The 17229-nt window shown below is 42.2% G+C and overlaps 2 protein-coding genes across 3 annotated transcripts; both read left to right on the top strand.

The window, feature by feature from the left end:
* The first annotated feature begins 16 nt into the window (after positions 1 to 16).
* On the top strand, positions 17 to 4021 carry anapc16 (anaphase promoting complex subunit 16). The gene is made up of 4 exons (XM_024142465.2): positions 17 to 108; positions 449 to 595; positions 3143 to 3217; positions 3479 to 4021. The coding sequence occupies exons 2-4, from the start codon at positions 454 to 456 to the stop codon at positions 3586 to 3588; spliced, it is 327 nt and encodes a 108-aa protein (XP_023998233.1). The 5' UTR covers positions 17 to 108; positions 449 to 453; the 3' UTR covers positions 3589 to 4021.
* On the top strand, positions 507 to 16386 carry ddit4 (DNA-damage-inducible transcript 4). 2 transcript variants are annotated; one of them, XM_024142464.1, is made up of 3 exons: positions 507 to 595; positions 14623 to 14886; positions 15073 to 16386. In XM_024142464.1, the coding sequence occupies exons 2-3, from the start codon at positions 14679 to 14681 to the stop codon at positions 15576 to 15578; spliced, it is 714 nt and encodes a 237-aa protein (XP_023998232.1). In that variant the 5' UTR covers positions 507 to 595; positions 14623 to 14678; the 3' UTR covers positions 15579 to 16386. The 2 variants fall into 2 exon arrangements, with proteins under 2 accessions (XP_023998232.1, XP_023998231.1); XM_024142463.2 differs by lacking the exon at positions 507 to 595 and adding an exon at positions 13853 to 14329.
* Positions 16387 to 17229: the final 843 nt, after the last annotated feature.

Raw genomic sequence — 17229 nt, 5'->3', positions numbered from 1 at the left:
TCAACATTTGATTTATATATCGCATAAACCGTAAAGCGGGGTTATTGTTGGGGTAGCTAACCWTAAACAAAARCAGAAGTTAGCCTGCTGCTTTCTCCATCACCAGTGGTAGGTTCATCACTTCAATAAGAMTCKTATGTCTGATTTATTATGCGGAAAGTTTGCTTCAGTAGTAAATGCGCTATGCTTCATGTAACGTTAGCTAGCTATGTTTGCCAGTTTATTATTCATAACGTTGTTAGCCTTGTGTTGTTAGCCAACGTTAGCTAGCTAGTCATGCTAATGTAATGACAAAGATTTGTATAACGTGTTCTATCTGTGCTAATGATGCACAGCTAGCTAAATGTATTTTGAAGAAATATTGCTGGTCATTTGGGACTGTATTTATCCGCAATACACGACTCTGAACTTGGTGATCATGATTTGCGGTTGTGTTCCTCTTCCTCAGTTGGAATGGCAGCCTCCTCCTCATCCTCCTCTGCCGGAGGGGTTAGTGGGAGCTCGGTGACTGGCTCTGGATTCAGCGCGTCAGAACTCATCCCCCCGCGTAAGGTCCTCTACACTTATCCCAAAGGCGCCGGGGAGATGATGGAAGGTAGGCTCTTTGACACGGGCCAATCACCAGAGGCTTTGGAATATAGGTTCAGAACGTTGCAAGAGACAAGACGGGTGATGAGGATTCTTTTGGAGTTCTAGAAAACCTTGTCTGTTCTGTACATTCTACCTGCAACATTCTGAACATGTTCTTGGCTCTGATTACAATATTAATCATGCTCATATCCCATATACAGGGATGCTGTGTGTTTCAGATGGATTAATGCTTCTGTGTGTGTGTGTGGTTAGCTACTGTACATGTGTTTGGTTCTGAATACAAGCTCCTTCTGTACATCTGCCTAGCCACACTTCTCGTACAACTATTCTATCTGGCCTCAAGTCAAGTGTAGCTTGTCTGGATTTTACCCACAAGATAAACAATGTGTCCCTGGAACTTTTCACTGTTCCCTGAATGACCTAGCTACCATGTGTCATAGTTGGATCTTCCTCCAGGAGGACATGCGCTGCTACCAGAGACAGTCGATGCTCTGCCCCAATATCAACACGCTTCGCCAGTGTGCCCCACTTCCCTCACACCCAAATCAATCTGGCTTCAAGTCAAGTGTAGTTAGTGATCCTTTGATCTGGAGTTGGTGACCCATGATCCTTTGAATCATAGTTGGATCCAACAGGACGTACATGGGCACCAGCWAGCMGTCAGYGCTCTGCCAATGGGTCAGCCCACAACACCCACCACCAGTTTTGTCACATCACACAAGAGGATCTGTTTGTTTGAACCCAAAGGGCCATCTGGCTCATTGCCCCTGCTTTGTGCATCCCAAATGACACCCTATTACCTACGTTGTGCACTAATTTTGACCAGAGCCTTATGTGCCAAAGTAGTACACTATATTAGGATAGGGTGCCCCATCCTTTGCTACCTCTTTAGACCCCAAATCAAACATTGTGTTGTAATGAATGTGTTAGTTTGGATCATTGTGCTGGAAAGCACTGGGTGTTCAGAGGACGAATGGGCTCACTGTTAAGTGGGACAGCAGTGAAGCTGGTGGCCAGGGTTGGGGTTCTATTCCGCTTTGTTTTTGGGGCCTGTCCCACAGGGCGGCGCACAATTGGCCCAGCGTCGTCCGGGTTAGGGGAGGGTTTGGCCGGGGTAGGTYSTCCTTGTAAATAAGAATTTGTTCTTAACTRACTTGCCTAGTTAAATAAAATAAAAAWATATATAAAAAAATGATTAATAAATGGCACCCTATTCCCTACACCAGSGATCATCAACTAGATTCAACCATGGGACGATTTTAGTTTTTACTKGAGTGGAYGRTCGGGGGGTCTGAACATAATTAGAAATCAGTTGTAGACTGCAAATTGACCGCAAGAAGACCAAACAGATTGTTTTAGTCCAATATTATATCAAACCTTGCTTACTTGTATACTGTATATGATCAGATGTGTCTCTCTATTGTGCACAGGAATACAAGGGAACAGATTTCCMAAAWATGTAATCACTTGGAACTGATGTTTTATGTCTTTTGGCCAACAATGAAAATGGGGGGGCCGAATTCAGGTCCGTGGGCCACCAGTTGGAGAACCAAACCCTACATTGTGCACTAATATCATATGGGCCATGGTCAACAGTAGTGCACTATCTAGGGCCATGGTTAACAGTAGTCCACGTATCCTAGGGCCATGGTCAACAGTAGTCCACTATCTAGGGCCATGGTCAACAGTAGTCCCTATCTAGGGCCATGGTCAACAGTAGTCCACTATCTAGGGCCATGGTCAACAGTAGTCCACTATCTAGGGCCATGGTCAACAGTAGTCCACTATCTAGGGCCATGGTCAACAGTAGTCCACTATCTACCATGGTCAACAGTAGTCCACTATCAGGGCCATGGTTAACATAGTGCACTGTCTAGGCCATGGTCAACAGTAGTCCACTATCTAGGCCATGGTCAACAGTAGTCCACTATCTAGGGACATGGTCAACAGTAGTTCACTAGTCTAGGGCCATGGTTAACAGTAGTGCACTGTCTAGGGGCCTTGGTCAACAGTTCGACTATTAGGGCCCATGGTCAACAGTAGTCCACTGTCTAGGGCCATGATCAACAGTAGTGCACTATCTAGGGAACAGAGTGCCATTTGTGACACATTGTGTTCTAGTTCGTTATTTTGGCTAYTCTTTTTATTCTCCAGTTTGTTTACTTCTCAATCCTAGCAAGCTGAACGGTGGCACATGTTGGCATAATGTGAGGAGTTATATCATGTTTTTAGCTAACTCCTCTACTTACTTACTCAGTAWTTACCGAGGATTGTGCCCGTCCGGAGGATTGGATATTAAATAGTTTGTACCACAAAACCATTTACTATAATACGTTATGTTATATAATAGATCTATAGCGTAATAGTTTTGTGTGTGTGTGTGTGTGTGCTGGGTTGGGTTGGGTTGTGATCAAGAAGGCACATTTCCATTCTTGTTGTTTAAACTATTTCAGTGCTAACTTGTCTACTACTACAGTATTTGTACATGTGCTAGTTGATGAAAGCGTAACAGTAGTTGATGTGATATTGAACATGAACTCTGTGTCTTCAGACGGCTCAGACAGATTTCTGTGTGAGTCTGTGTTCAGCTACCAGGTGGCGTCAACACTGAAACAGGTGAAGCACGGTAAGTCCATCAGTCTCTTAATTCAATTATGATTATTATTTTTGAATGCCTAAGGGTGCGTCTCAAATGGCACCCTATTCCCTATATATAGTGGACTACTTTCAACCAGAGCCCTATGGGCCTGATCAAAAGTAGCCCACTATATAGGGAATAGGGTGCTATTTAGGATGCATATGTTGTTTAGGAAAAAAGTACTCTGGTAACGGATACAAGATAACGCAATGCTTGATCTAACAGCGTATTTCACTGATTTGTTTTTAGATCAACAGGTATCTAGAATGGAGAAACTGGCCAGTTTGGTTGAAGAGCTAGAAGCAGATGAGTGGCGTTACAAACCAATCGAACAGCTTTTGGGATTTACTCCGTCTTAAAGTCAAATAAAGACGTGCTCAGTAGCCGCTAGCTGGTTACCACTGGAGGAACATATTGACTGCAGAACACTACTTTATTTCCAACACATTTTGTTTATTGTCATTTATTGTGTCATTCCCACAAGGAAGGATGTTCCTGCCTGGTATTGGCCAATGTTTAGCTCTGGTCCAGGTCGTCGTTAGAGCACGTTCCTTCACTAACAGGAGGAACGAACACCCTGGACKAGAGCTAGCTATTGTTGTGACCTAAAAAACCTTTATCACAGCAATGAATTATGAATTGAGTAATTAATCATGTCATAGTGGGGAAATTGATGCATTCATGTTTTACTAGTGGTTTTTAAATAAACAAAATAAGATGGAATCCTCTTCCTATGTATTAAAATGAAAACATGACGTACTTGGATTATCATTTATTAAATATTTAAATAAAGAAGTATACAGATATCTTGCATTTCGAGTTATTACGCTTATTACATTATTACAAATGGATTGTCCTCTGTTATCACCGACAGTTTGAAAACAAAAACCAGGGCTAATGTATTACTAGTAAATACCAAGTGTCAAGATACATGTAGGGGAAACCAATAACATCTGCGGCAGCAGCCAGGCTTTGTTATTCTGCTCACACATCCTAAGAGGGAGGGACTGAACAGGCTGATGTTTCTGGGGACAGTAAGTACGTCCATGTGTCTATGTCCTCAAAGCTGCCTCTAATATGCAGATACACACCAATAAACAAATCAAGCAGAGTCAGTCATCAAAGGACAGGGAGAGACAAATAGGTTTTGTTAATAAAAGTTCACACATTCGTGCTACATACAGGCTGTAAGGGTGTTCTGTCCTACACACAGGCGTAGGTGTTGCTCACTAGCTGTAGGTGTTGTTAGTCTACAGGTCCACGGGACAGACTATTGTTTACCAGAGGGTCTGGTCAGTGAAGTACAGGTCCCAGGGACAGAAAGCTATTGTTTCCAGGTTGCTGTCAGTAGTCAAGGGACACTAATTTTTTCCAGGGGTCTGGTCAGTACAGACAATGGAATGACTATTTCGTTTCCTAGGGGTCTGGTCAGACAGTTCCAGGGACAAGACTATTGTTTCCAGGGTCCTGGTCAGTACAGGTTGCTAGGGACAGACATTGTTTTCCCAGGGGTCTGGTCAGTGACAGGTCCAGGGGACAGACTATTTTGTCCAGGGGTCTGGTCAGTGACAGTCCAGGGAGCAGTACTATTGTTTCCAGGGTCTGGTCGAGTACGAGTTAGGACAGACTATTGTTTTCCAGGTCTTGGTCAGTACAGGTCCATGGGACAGACCTATTGGTTTTCCAGGTGTCTGGTCAGCACAGTCCAGGACAGGACTATTGTTTTCCAGGTCTGGGTCCAGTACAGTCCAGTCCAGGGACAGCACTATTTCTCCAGGGGTCGTCAGTACAGTCCAGGACGAGACTATTGTTCCAGGGTCCCTGGTCCCAGTACAGGTCCAGTCCAGGGACAGCTAGTGTTTTCGCAAGGGGTCTGGTCAGTACATGTCAGTCCAGGGACAGACAGTTTTCCAGGGGTCCTGGTCAGTACAGCCAGTCGCAGGGACGACTGATTGTTTTTTTTTTCCGCAAAAGGGGCGGGTTTGTCGGCAGACAAGTCAGGGACAGACCTATTGTTTGTCAATGGGTCTGGTCCAGATACAGTCCAGACAGACGATTGGTTTCCCAGGGTCTGGTCAGTGAAGTCTAGGACAGACTATTTGTTCCAGGGGTCTGGTCAGTTACACCCAGGACATGACTATTGTTTTCCAGGGTCTGATACAGGTCAGGGACAGACTTGTGTTTCAGCTGGTCAGTACGTCTCAGGGACAGACCTATTGTCTACCAGGGTCTGGTAGTACAGTACTAGGAGACAGGACTATATGTTTCCCAGGGTCCTGGTCAGTCAGTGTCCAGGACAGGACTATTTTCAGGGGTGGTCAGTACTGCTAGGGAAGACTATGGTTTACAGGGTCGGTCAGTACAGTTCCAGGGACAGACTATTGGTTTCCAGGGGTCTGGTCAGTACAGCTCAGGGACAGACTATTGTTTTTCCAGGGGTCTGGTCAGTACAGTCAGGACAGACTATTGGTTTTCCAGGCGGTCTGGTCATTCAACAGTCTAGGCACAACGATTGTTTCCAGGGTCTGGTCAGTACAGTCCAGGCACAGACTATGTTTTCCCAGGGGTCTGGTCAGTACAGTTCAGGGACAGACTATTGTTTTGTCCAGGGTCTGTCAGTCAAGTCAGGACAGACTATTGTTTCCGGGCTGGTAACATTCTAGGGACAGACTATTGTTTCAGGGTTGGCAGAAGTAGAAGCCTATTGTTTCCAGGGTCTGGTCAGTACAGTCCTAGGGACAGACTATGTTTTCAGGGCTGGTTCAGTACAGTCCAGGGACAGCCTATTGTTTTCACCAGGGGTCTGCAGTAGCCAGCCAGGACAGACTATTGTTTCGGGTCTGTCAGCAGGGTGCAATGTTACAGGATATTGGTATAGAAAGTATTGTGGAACGTATATTGTTGTTCTGTAATGGTCCAGTAGAATTAGAGCATTTAAAATGTCAGCTGTATTCTTATGCCCTTTCTATCTGTCGGTGTTGCCTTCCACGTGTTTGTGCTACTGAGCGCGCCCTGGCAAGATCGATTTCGGTTTTATCAGCGCTGTGTTCTGATGGTCTTAATTGAATCGAAAGTAGGAATGAGTCCTGCACTGGTTGTTGCCACAGTAAGAATGTTTTATCAGTAATGAGCAGTGAGGAAGTTCCAATGGTTGGTTGAGCTGTACAGAATGTCTGTACTAGTTTACAAGCTGCTTTTTTTATTCTTATTCTTTTTTCTCAATAAAAGGGGGTGACTCAACCGAGAGGACACCTTCTGGGTCCTAGAGTTTTAGCCTGTTTTAGCACTTTGTTTTTTTAAAAACCAAGCTTCCTGTTCTTATTACACTGTGTTCTCTTGTCTGTGTTTAAACTTGTTTTAACCAAGCTTCTGTTTTGTTTTACACTTTGTGTCTCTTGCTGCGTTAAAACTTGTTTTTTAACCAAGGCTACTGTTCCTTTACACTTTTTGTGTCTCTTGCTGTTAGAAACTTGTTTTTAACGCTATGCTCGTGTTCTTACACTTTTTGCTGTAACTGTTCAATGCTTGTTCTGCTGTTCTTGCGCAGTTGGTAGATTTGTATTTACAAAGTACATATAATAAAAGTTATTTCAAACAATCAATCTTGCCTCTAAGATTTCGGTACCTATCTATATGCCTGATCAGATAGAGACAACGTGTGTTGAAGGTAACTTCAGTCATTTTATGACAGCACATTTTGTCTTGCTGCAGTTCACATGTTGTCCTTTGTTGTCTAGCAGTTAATCTCCTGTGATGGTACAGTCCTGTCATCTCTTCATGTGTTGTTTCACTGCATATGTGATACCTGGCTGTCATCCAAACTACTTTTTTTTGCACTATTTCTCTGGCAGACCACAGAAGCCTGGTTGAGAATGTGTCTCCTACCAGCAGTAAGGCCTGAACAGAACACAGAAGCCTGGTTGAGAATGTGTTCTCCTACCAGTAGTAAGGCCTGACTACGAACACAGAAGCTGGTTGAGAATGTGTTCTCCTACCAGCAGTAAGGCCTGTACAGAACACAGAAGCCTGGTTGAGAATGTGTTCTCCCTACCAAGAGAGGGCCTGATACAGACACAGAAGCCTGGTTGAGAATGTGTGCTCCTACCAGTAGTAAGGCTTGATACAGAACACAGAAGCCTGTTGAGAATGTGTTGTCTCGCGTAAGCTCACAGGTTAAGGCCTGGATACGAGACACAGAAGCCTGGTTGAGAATGTGTTCTCCTACCAGTAGTAGAAGGCCTGATACAGAACACAGAAGCCTGGTTGAGAATGTGTTCTCCTACTAGCAAGTAAGGCTGATACAGAACACAGAAGCCGGTTGAGAATGTGTTCTCCTACCAGCAGTAAGGCCTGATACAGAACACAGAAGCCCTGGTTGAGAATGTGTTCTCCCACCAGCAGTAAGGCCTGATACAGAACACGAGAAGCCTGGTGAGAATGTGTTCTCCTACCAGCAGTAAGGCCTGATACAAACACAGAAGCCTGGTTGAGAATGTGTTCTCTCTACCAGCAGTAAGCCCTGATAGCAGAACACAGAAGCCTGGTTGAGAATGTGTTCTCCTACAGTAGTAAGCCTGATACAGAACACAGAAGCCTGGTTGAGAATGTGTTCTCCTACCAGCAGTAAGGCCTGATACAGAACACAGAGAGCCTGGTTGAGAATGTGTTCTCTGACTGACCGACAGTAAGGCCTGAATCAGAACACAGGTAGCTCTTACCAGCCTGATCACTGTATTTTGCTAATTTTGGACAGTATAAAAGTGACTTTACTGAGCCGATGCAACCACAGTTTAAGTAAGTTCCTAATCAGAGGTATTTTTGTGGAGTCAAATATTTTATGATTACTCATACTTTCTTTTCAAGTAGCATGTTAGTGTACATGTGGAGATGTCAGAAGTACTTTAAACTATAGATAAGATAATGGGGTTTAGATAGCACCACTATGGCTACCATGCTGTGTAAATGATTCGCAGTGTGGCTTAGATATAGAAAGAATAGTACTCGGCATGTATGTAACTTTTCAAAAGCTTTTATAGTAGTAAACATGTTATTCTGTTGAATAAGCTGTCCTGATAGGGTAATGTAGACCATGTTATTCTGTTGAATAAGCTGTCTGATAGGTAATATAGACCATGTTATTCTGTTGAATAAGCTGTCTGATAGGGTAATATAGATCATGTTATTCTGAAACGCTGTCCTGATAGGGTAATGTAGCATGTTATTCTGTTGAATAAGCTGTCCTGATAGGGTATATAGATATGTTATTCTGTTGAATAAGCTGTCCTGATAGGGTAATTAGACCATGTTATTCTGTTGAATAAGCTGTCCTGATAGGTTAAATTAGACCCTGTTATTCTGTTGAATAAGCTGTCCTGAATAGGGTAATAAGAGACCAGTTATTTCTGTTGAATAAGCTGTCCTGATAGGGTAAATATAGATCTATGTATTCTGTTGAAAAGCTGTCCTGATAGGGTAATATAGACCATGTATTCTTGAATAAGCTGTCCTGATAGGTAATTAGACCATGTTATTCTGTGAATAAACTGTCCTGATAGGGTAATATAGACCATGTTATTGATTGAATAACTGGCCTGATAGGGTAATATAGACATGTTATTCTGTTGAAAAGCTGTCCTGATAGGGTAATGTAGACCATGTTATTCTGTTGAATAAGCTGTCCTGATAGGGTAAGTTAGACCATGTTATCTGTTGAATAAGCTGTCCTGATAGGGTAATATGAGACCATGTATTCTGTTGAATAAGCTGTCCTGATAGGGTAATGTAGACCATGTTATTCTGTTGAATAAGCTGCCTGATAGGTAATGTAGACCATGTATTCTGTTGATAAGCTGTGCTGATAGGGTAATGAAGACCATGTTATTCTGTTGAATAACTGTCCCTGATAGGTGTAATATAGACCATGTTATTTGTTGAATAAGCGCTGTCCTGATAGGTAATTAGACCATGTATTTCTGTTGAATAGCGATGTCCTGATGAGGGTATGTAGACCATGTTATTCTGTTGAATAGATGCCTGTCCTGATAGGGTAATATAGACAATGGTTATTCTGTTGAATAAGCTTGCCTGGATAGGTAATGTAGACCATGTTATTTTCTGTTGAATAGCCTGTCCTGATAGGGTAATGTAGACCATGTTATTCTGTTGAATAAGCTGTCCTGATAGGTAATGTAGACCATGTTATTCTGTTGAATACGCTGTCCTGATAGGGTAATATAGACCATGTTATTCTGTTGAATAAGCTGTCCTGATAGTGAATATAGACCATGTTATTCTATTTGAATAACGCTGTCCTGATAGGTAATGTAGACCATGTTATTCTGTTGAATAAGCTGTCCTGATAGGCTTGGGTACTGATGCTGCTGATGATTTCGTAATTATCTCAATGACAGAACTCAGCCATCAGGGTAGATGGGGTCAAATCCGAGATCCTTGAGTTACATACTCGGCTGCTAATGTTTACAATCTATATCAAAAAAAACATTAGTAATGCTGTAAAAAATTGTAATATTAATTTTTGTATGCAGATGATATGTGTTGTACCATTGCTGCATCAGTTGGCCAAGTCTTTTCACGTTACAATCTGATTTGCTAGCACTGTGGAGGTCACTATTGGATCTAAAGTTGGTGGTAAATACAAAAAAACCAAACGCATGCTTTTTGTCTAGGTCCTATAATCCAGATTTAAATGAATTTTGTAATGCTAGTTTGAACGCTACACAAATTTGAGCGGAGTTCCTTCCTACAAATATCTTGTATCTGGCTTGATGACAAAATGTCATTAAAAACATGTCACTAAGGTGGTGAAGAAGTTGAAGTTCAAGGTTGGTTTCTTTTACAGAAACAAAGCATGTCTGACTTTTGATAATAGGAAGTATATTGTCCAGGGCCACTTTTATGTCGATTTTAGATCTGTGGATATTATCTATTGCCTGCAGCAGCAACTATACTAACCAGTAAATGCTGTTTACATTGGGCCTAGATTTATTATGGTGATGGTATAGAATCACCATTGTGCTTAGGTTTACTGGGGATGGTTCTAGAACTCACCATTGTGCCCTTAGGTTATTACTTGAGCGTTATAGAACTCACCATTGGGCCCTTAGGTTTATTACTGGGATGGTTGTAGAACTCACCATTGTGCCCTTAGGTTTATTACTGGTGTGGTCTAGAACTCACCATTGTGCCCTTAGGTTATTATGGTGATGGTTAAATACTCACCATTGGGCCTTAGTTTAATTTACTGGTGATGGTTCTAGAACTCACCATTGTGCCCTTAGGTTTATTACTGGATGATGGTTCTAGAACTCACCATTGGGCCCTTAGGTTTATTACTGGTGATGGTTGTAGAACTCACCATTGGGCCCATTAGGTTTAATTATCTGGTGATGGTTATTAATAACTCACCATTGGGTGCCTAGTTGTGTTATTCACGTGTGATGAGGTTATAGATATCCACCATTGGCGCCTTAGGTTTATTACTGGTGATGGTTGTAAGAACTCACCATTGGCCCTTAGGTTTATTACTGGTGATGGTTCTAGAACTCACCATTGTGCCCTTAGGTTTATTCTGGTGATGGTTATAGAACTCACCATTGGGCCTAGGTTTATTACTGGTGAGGTTTAGAACTCACCATTGCCCTTAGGTTTATTACTGGTGATGGTTATAGAACTCACCATTGGCCCTTAGTTATTACTGGTTGATGGTTCTAGAACTCACCATTGTGCCCTTGAGTTTATTACTGGTGAGTTCTAGAACTCACCATTGGCCCTTAGGGTTTATTACTGGTGATGGTTCTAGAACTCACCATTGGCCCTTAGGTTATTACTGGTGATGGTTCTAGAACTCACCATTGTGCCTTAGGTTTATTACTGGTGATGGTTGTAGAACTCACACTGTGCTTTGTTTCAAAAGTGGGTAGGGCTTCTTTGGTAGTAAGGAGAGAGTAGCATTATCTTGTGTGCATTTAACAAGCACTCATGCAGAAACCGTCCTGATGTATCGATCGTCATTAATTACATTTATACTTTACAAATGACCAAACCCGGTTACAGGCTTGGATAACACTGGAGGCCCCTTCGGTTCCCACAGAGTTGGAGACCAAAAGCTGCTTTTGGTTTTTTTTCTGTGCCCTTTATATGGAACAACTCACAGAGCTCTCTGAAATGAGATGTTTCTGTCCCCCTTGGTCAGTTCCAGAGTCATGACCAGAGACCTCTATGTTGATAAATGTGATACATTTTCTAATATATTTGTTGATATTGTATGTTGTATATATGTTTGATGTATTTAAGCAGGGCTCATCTGAAAAAGAGACCCTCGTCTCAGCATGACTTCCCTGACCAAATAAAGGTTAATAATACTATGCGCATGGCATGTAGCCTAGCGGTTAGAGCGTTGACATGCGCATGTAGCCTAGCGGTTAGAGCGTTGACATGGCATGTAGCCATAGCGGTTTGAGCGTGACATGGCATGTAAGCCTAGCGGTTAGAGCGTTGACATGGCATGTAGCCTAGCGTTAGCGTTGAGTGCCATGTAGCCTACGTTAGAGTGTTGACAGTGGCATGTAGCCGCTAGCGGTTAGAGCGTTGACATGGCATGTAGCCTAGCGTTAAGGCGTTGACATGGCATAGCCTAGCGGTTAGAGCGTTGACATGGCATGTAGCCAGCGTTAGAGCGTTCCAGTACCGAGAGGTTGCTGGTTCAAATACCTAGCCGACAGTGCAACATCTGTCTGTCTAGCAAGGCACTAACCCTAATGCATCATGGGGCTGTACTAACTATACTGACCTGTAAAACAACACATTCACTGCCCTATCATACTACTATGGCCTGACCCTGTAAAATCTAAAAACATCACTGAGCACCTATCATACTACTATGACTGACCCTGTAAAACAACCTATCATACTACTATGACTGACCCGGTAGAAACAACACATTACACTCGCACCTATCATACACTCTATGGCTGACCCTGTAAATACAACACATTACACTGCACCTATCATACTAACCTATGACTGACTCCTGTAGAATACTACACATTACACTGCAACCTATCTACTACTATGGCTGACCCTGTAAAACACACACATTACACTGCACCTATCATACTACGTGACTGAGACCCTGTAAACAACACATTCACTGCACCTATCATACTGCACACCTATCAATACTACTATGGCTGACCCTGTAAAACAACACATTTCACTGCACCTTCATAACTACTATGACTGACCTGTAAAACAACACATTTCATCCACTCACTCTATACTACTATGCCTGACCTGTAAAACAACACATTACACTGCACTATCATACTACTATGACTGACCCTGTAAAACAGCACCTATCATACTACTATGGCTATGCTGTAAAACAACACATTCACTGCACCTATCTCACTATGACTGATCCTGTAAAAACACATTTCACTGTACCTATCGTATACTATGCATGAACCTGTAAAACACACCTATCATACTACGATGACTGACGCCTTAAAACAACACATTTCACTGCACCTAATCCGGTGTATGTGACAATGAATTAAAAAAACACAGAACTATGCAAAATGTGTCCCTGCATCTCCAAACACAAAACCAACTAATTTGTTTACTGCATTCAGAACATGATGTTCTGTGCATGAAGATAATGTTCTTACCACTTCCTGAAACAGTTCCTCACACTCAATAGTCACCATGTTATCCTTTTATAATGACATCAGCAACATGATCAACAGATAAGGTATTACAGACAGTTCAGCAATAACGTCTGACTAATAATAGTCATTGTTGATAAATTATCAATGTACCTGTAAATGCTCTGCCTTGCTATACAAATGGTAAGAGAGAATATTCTATCTTGTGGGAAGTGGAAGATGCAAAGTTACAATATGCAGTATGTACTATAACAGCAGCTGAGCATACATATGAACATTGCATCATACTTGGACTACACTGAATAAGAACTGTTACTGTAACAACTGATGAATTGACATAATATAAAGGCAACATGAAAACATATAAGCTATTATAACCAGAAGTGTGTCCATTGTATACGGCTCTTTGTTTATCTCGAGCTGACAGTTTCTATGCCTATTGCCTGTGTGGGTGGGGGTGGTGGGGGGGGGGGGTACATGGATGACAAAACAACATTTCGACAGTTATCTTGCAAGTAAAATCATAACTATGCACCACCTAAATGACAAAACATTTACGACAGTTATCGCAAGTAAATCATACTATGCACCCCTAATGACAAAACAACATTTACGACAGTTATTCTTGCATGTAAAATCATAACTATGCACCACCTAATGATGAAAAACATTACACAGTTATCTTGCATGTAAAACATAACTGCACCACTAATGAGAAAAACAACATTTCGATAGTTATTATTGCAAGTAAAATCATAACTACGCACACCAAATTGATGACCCTGCTGTTGTAAGTTGTTTTTAGGGTATCAGGTAAAAATGCATGTTTTATCTAGAACTATGTTGTGTAGTAAGCAGTGGACTATGCCTACTCAGATGGTACAATGTAATGCGCTTAGTTTGGATCAGATACATTGTTCCAAACCCATGACGTAATGTTACACCTTTCTGCTTAGTCAATGTATTGCGTCCTATTCTTTTGGAAATTAACAAGTGCGTGGAGTTTTAAGATGTCGGGTATGTCCGGGCTAGTACTACGTGCAACAAAGACGGTAGCTGGTGTTTTTCCCGAGCAGAAATGACATTTGTGGGTCCCAGCCCCCCCTCACCAAGTCTCTTTTCCTCCTTCCTTCTGCCCCCTCTGTGTTTAGCCGCCGTTACCAGGCAAGATAGAACACCGATGACGTGCCCTGCCTCGGATTGGCTGAAAAGTGAGAAATGGGCGTGCTGTCCTGCGGTCTGCTAAGGGTTATTTAAACAGCTTTGTCGTTGCAGAATATCTGCAGAGTTGAGCAGCTGTGCGAAGGAAAAGTACATGTATAGTCGGCCTGGATTGACGGGGAAGCCTTGTCCTCCAATCTCAGCAACAACAAAAAAAATAAACGGACTTTAACTGGATTAGCAACATATCTTTGTAAGTATCATTCCTGTCACTGGCTATTATTTCAACGTATTGTCTCGAGCGTCAACTTTGAACAAGGGAATGAAAGAACTAACGTTAAAACTAACGTTAGCTRAGTCAACTGCCTTTTTCTCCACTCGGTAAACGTTTATTAGAATAGATAACTAGRTATGTCAGTCKCTGAATAGCTAGCTGTATTGTTAGATTGTCTGATATGTAAATTCTAGCTAGTCAACGTTACTGTAGCTAGCTACTCTTCATTTCAAATTCAGTGTTCTCATCTTTGCCGTTATTTCTCTCAACAGAACCTGATCTATGATCCCTGAGACTTGGAAAGTTATAAGAACTTGACCACTTGGAAATGATGCCTGCACTTCCTACAACCATGATGGTCCATGACTTAGACAGCTTCAACTCATCCCCTTCCCCAATGGACGCCACCGCCAAACGGTCGTCATGGGGGAAACTGGTGCAGAAGTTAACCGACTTCAGTGGAGACGGCAATAGCAGCGGTCACAGTATAGACTCCGACTCAGACAATGGCAGCAGGACTGATCTCTCAGACTCCGGTAAATATTTAATAGCTCGACCTAGCCTGGTCRCCGGAKCTGTTTGTGCTGTCTTATTGAGGATAGGAGTTGGCTATTAATACAGAAACAAACAGATCTGAGACCAGGTTACTATTGCTAGTTGTTTGACAAAAGATAGATCTATCTGATCGTTCTGTATGACTAAAACTGTCCTCTGTCTTCCAGGGTTTGACTTTCCCTCTATCTCCTCATCTGATGACTTCGGCAACATGTTATATGATGATCTCCTCTCGATGGAGGAGACCCTTCTGAAAGAACTTGTGGACCTAATTGCCAGTAGCTTAAGGGAAGCCAAAGACGGTGCCCTGAGATGTTCCAAACTACTCATCCCTGAGAAGCTTCTAGAACACATAGGCCAAGAGCTCCTTCACCTGGCGGCCAGCGAGCCCTGCGGCCTGAGGGGGGCTCTCATAGACCTCTGTGTGGAACAGGGGGAGGTGTGTCAGAGTATGGAACAGATCGCCGTGGACCCATATCTCGTCCCTACCTTCCAGCTCACACTGGTGCTGAGGCTCGATTCTGGAGGACTGTGGCCCAAAATCCAAGGGCTTTTCTCCACAAAGTCTCCATCCAGTCCCGTAAAGAGACAGGCGATTAGACTGAGCACGGGCTTCAGAGTGATCAAGAAGAAACTGTACAGCTCTGAAGAGTTGCTCATWGAAGAATGCTGAAAGAAACCAAAGAGACTTTCTTTAGATATTTTTCTAATAAACCTTGTTGTACCAAGTGTCCTACCTACAACGCTCATCAGAGCCCTAGTGATCAACATRTTGGATTCTAGTCAAATGTATGATTTCTAGGACATTTTCTTAACTGTTAAGATGAGCCGCCGATTACTTTGCTATGTACATGTACATTATTTGCGGATTGGTGTCCCTGTGTAGGGGAGCCACAGTAAATGGTACGTGACAAGTTAATAAGAGAACTATTGTGCTTAAGAGAAAGGAGCGGGGAGCTACAGTAAATGGTATGTGAGTAGTTTAGTGTGCTTAAGAGATTGSCGTTAACCCAAACACTGAAAATGAAGATTCTGGCACTTTTGCAAACCACTAATATCTATTTTATAAAAGATGGGTGGTTTGGTTTTCCATTTATTGTTAAAAATGTTTACCTGTTTCTATTGAAACCAGACAATGGCAGCTAGCTGTATGGTAATGTTTGTATGTGGCCATTTAGAAACTGTGGTAATATWMTTTTRRTTCTTCATGGCAATTCATTGTACACWATGGTAAGGGGACCAGATTGACATGTTTGGCTAGAGACCAACATTACTTACCAGTACTTGCTTCTCCGTCTGTAGCATCCATTCTGTGAACCACAGGTCAGTTTACTTGATTCTTTATTTCCAGTTTAGKATGGTTTGTCCTCCWGCATACTCATCTGTGCATCATTTTATTTGATATTCAAATATCCACACTGTCTTGATACTTTCCATTTTAATGAACTTCAGACAATAAATAAATATTATTTTTTACAAAACTCATTGTCATTGTTGCTTTGACCAAACCTTTCAGAATGTCTTATGAGAGGGTGTAGTGTATTGTGATACCTATCACTGAATGAAACTCTACTTTACCTCGTTAAATCAAGAACAATATGTAGTTGCACACCGTGGCTGCATTTTACACAGGCAGCAAAATTCTGTTTTCCCCCACACTGATTGGGCTTGACTTTTGACCAGTTAGATCAGATCTTTGCCAATAATTGGGCAAAATGATCCACATTTATCTGCCTGTGTATTGTGTAAAAGCAGCCAGAGTAGCAAAGGCTTATCATTAGATGAATTGGAACATGAAGCGACAAAGCATTAGATACCAGGATTCTTTGCAACACAGGCGCATTTTTCTTCTCCATTCATTGCAGGGCCTTTGTCTGAGCAACACCACTTGTTTTTCTCAGACGTGTTTTTTTCTGGAGTCAGCGCCCTCTAGCGATACAGCAAGTCAACTACAGGTGTTGACCAMAAACTGAGAAATATATTGCAGTATCCCAAGAAATGGTCTGTGTATATGAGGACAGACACATTTCCTTGGAAGGCATCTGTTCTAGTGGGCTTTGTTCTGAAAGGGGCAGTGAAGTACTGAGACAAGTATYTAAAGAAAACTGTAGCGWATCAGTGAGATAGTGCCAACCAGCCCCAGGGTAGATGTTCATTGTTATTACTTCTAGTTCCTCACCACTGATTTGCTTGTGGTTTTAAAATACATATTGTAATTTTGTCACGTACATACTGAAGCGTTGTGGAATGAAGCCGTCCCTGGGAAACACAACAGCACATCTGATTTGGTAGAAAACGTGCACATCTTCACGTCTTTGCTGCAG

Source organism: Salvelinus sp. IW2-2015, unplaced genomic scaffold (assembly GCF_002910315.2).
Source record: "Salvelinus sp. IW2-2015 unplaced genomic scaffold, ASM291031v2 Un_scaffold3180, whole genome shotgun sequence".
Taxonomy (NCBI): domain Eukaryota; kingdom Metazoa; phylum Chordata; class Actinopteri; order Salmoniformes; family Salmonidae; genus Salvelinus; species Salvelinus sp. IW2-2015.
The sequence above is the reverse complement of the archived record's forward strand: the minus strand, read 5'-3'. Positions and strand labels throughout refer to the sequence as shown.

What these genes read in the sequence shown, in the direction of transcription:
- anapc16 (XM_024142465.2), top strand. Translation starts at nt 454, where the DNA reads ATGGCAGCCTCCTCCTCATCCTCCTCTGCCGGAGGGGTTAGTGGGAGC. An exon ending in CGCCGGGGAGATGATGGAAG is followed by an intron (nt 596 to 3,142) that starts GTAGGCTCTTTG and finishes CTGTGTCTTCAG; the next exon opens with ACGGCTCAGACAGATTTCTG. An exon ending in ACTGAAACAGGTGAAGCACG is followed by an intron (nt 3,218 to 3,478) that starts GTAAGTCCATCA and finishes ATTTGTTTTTAG; the next exon opens with ATCAACAGGTATCTAGAATG.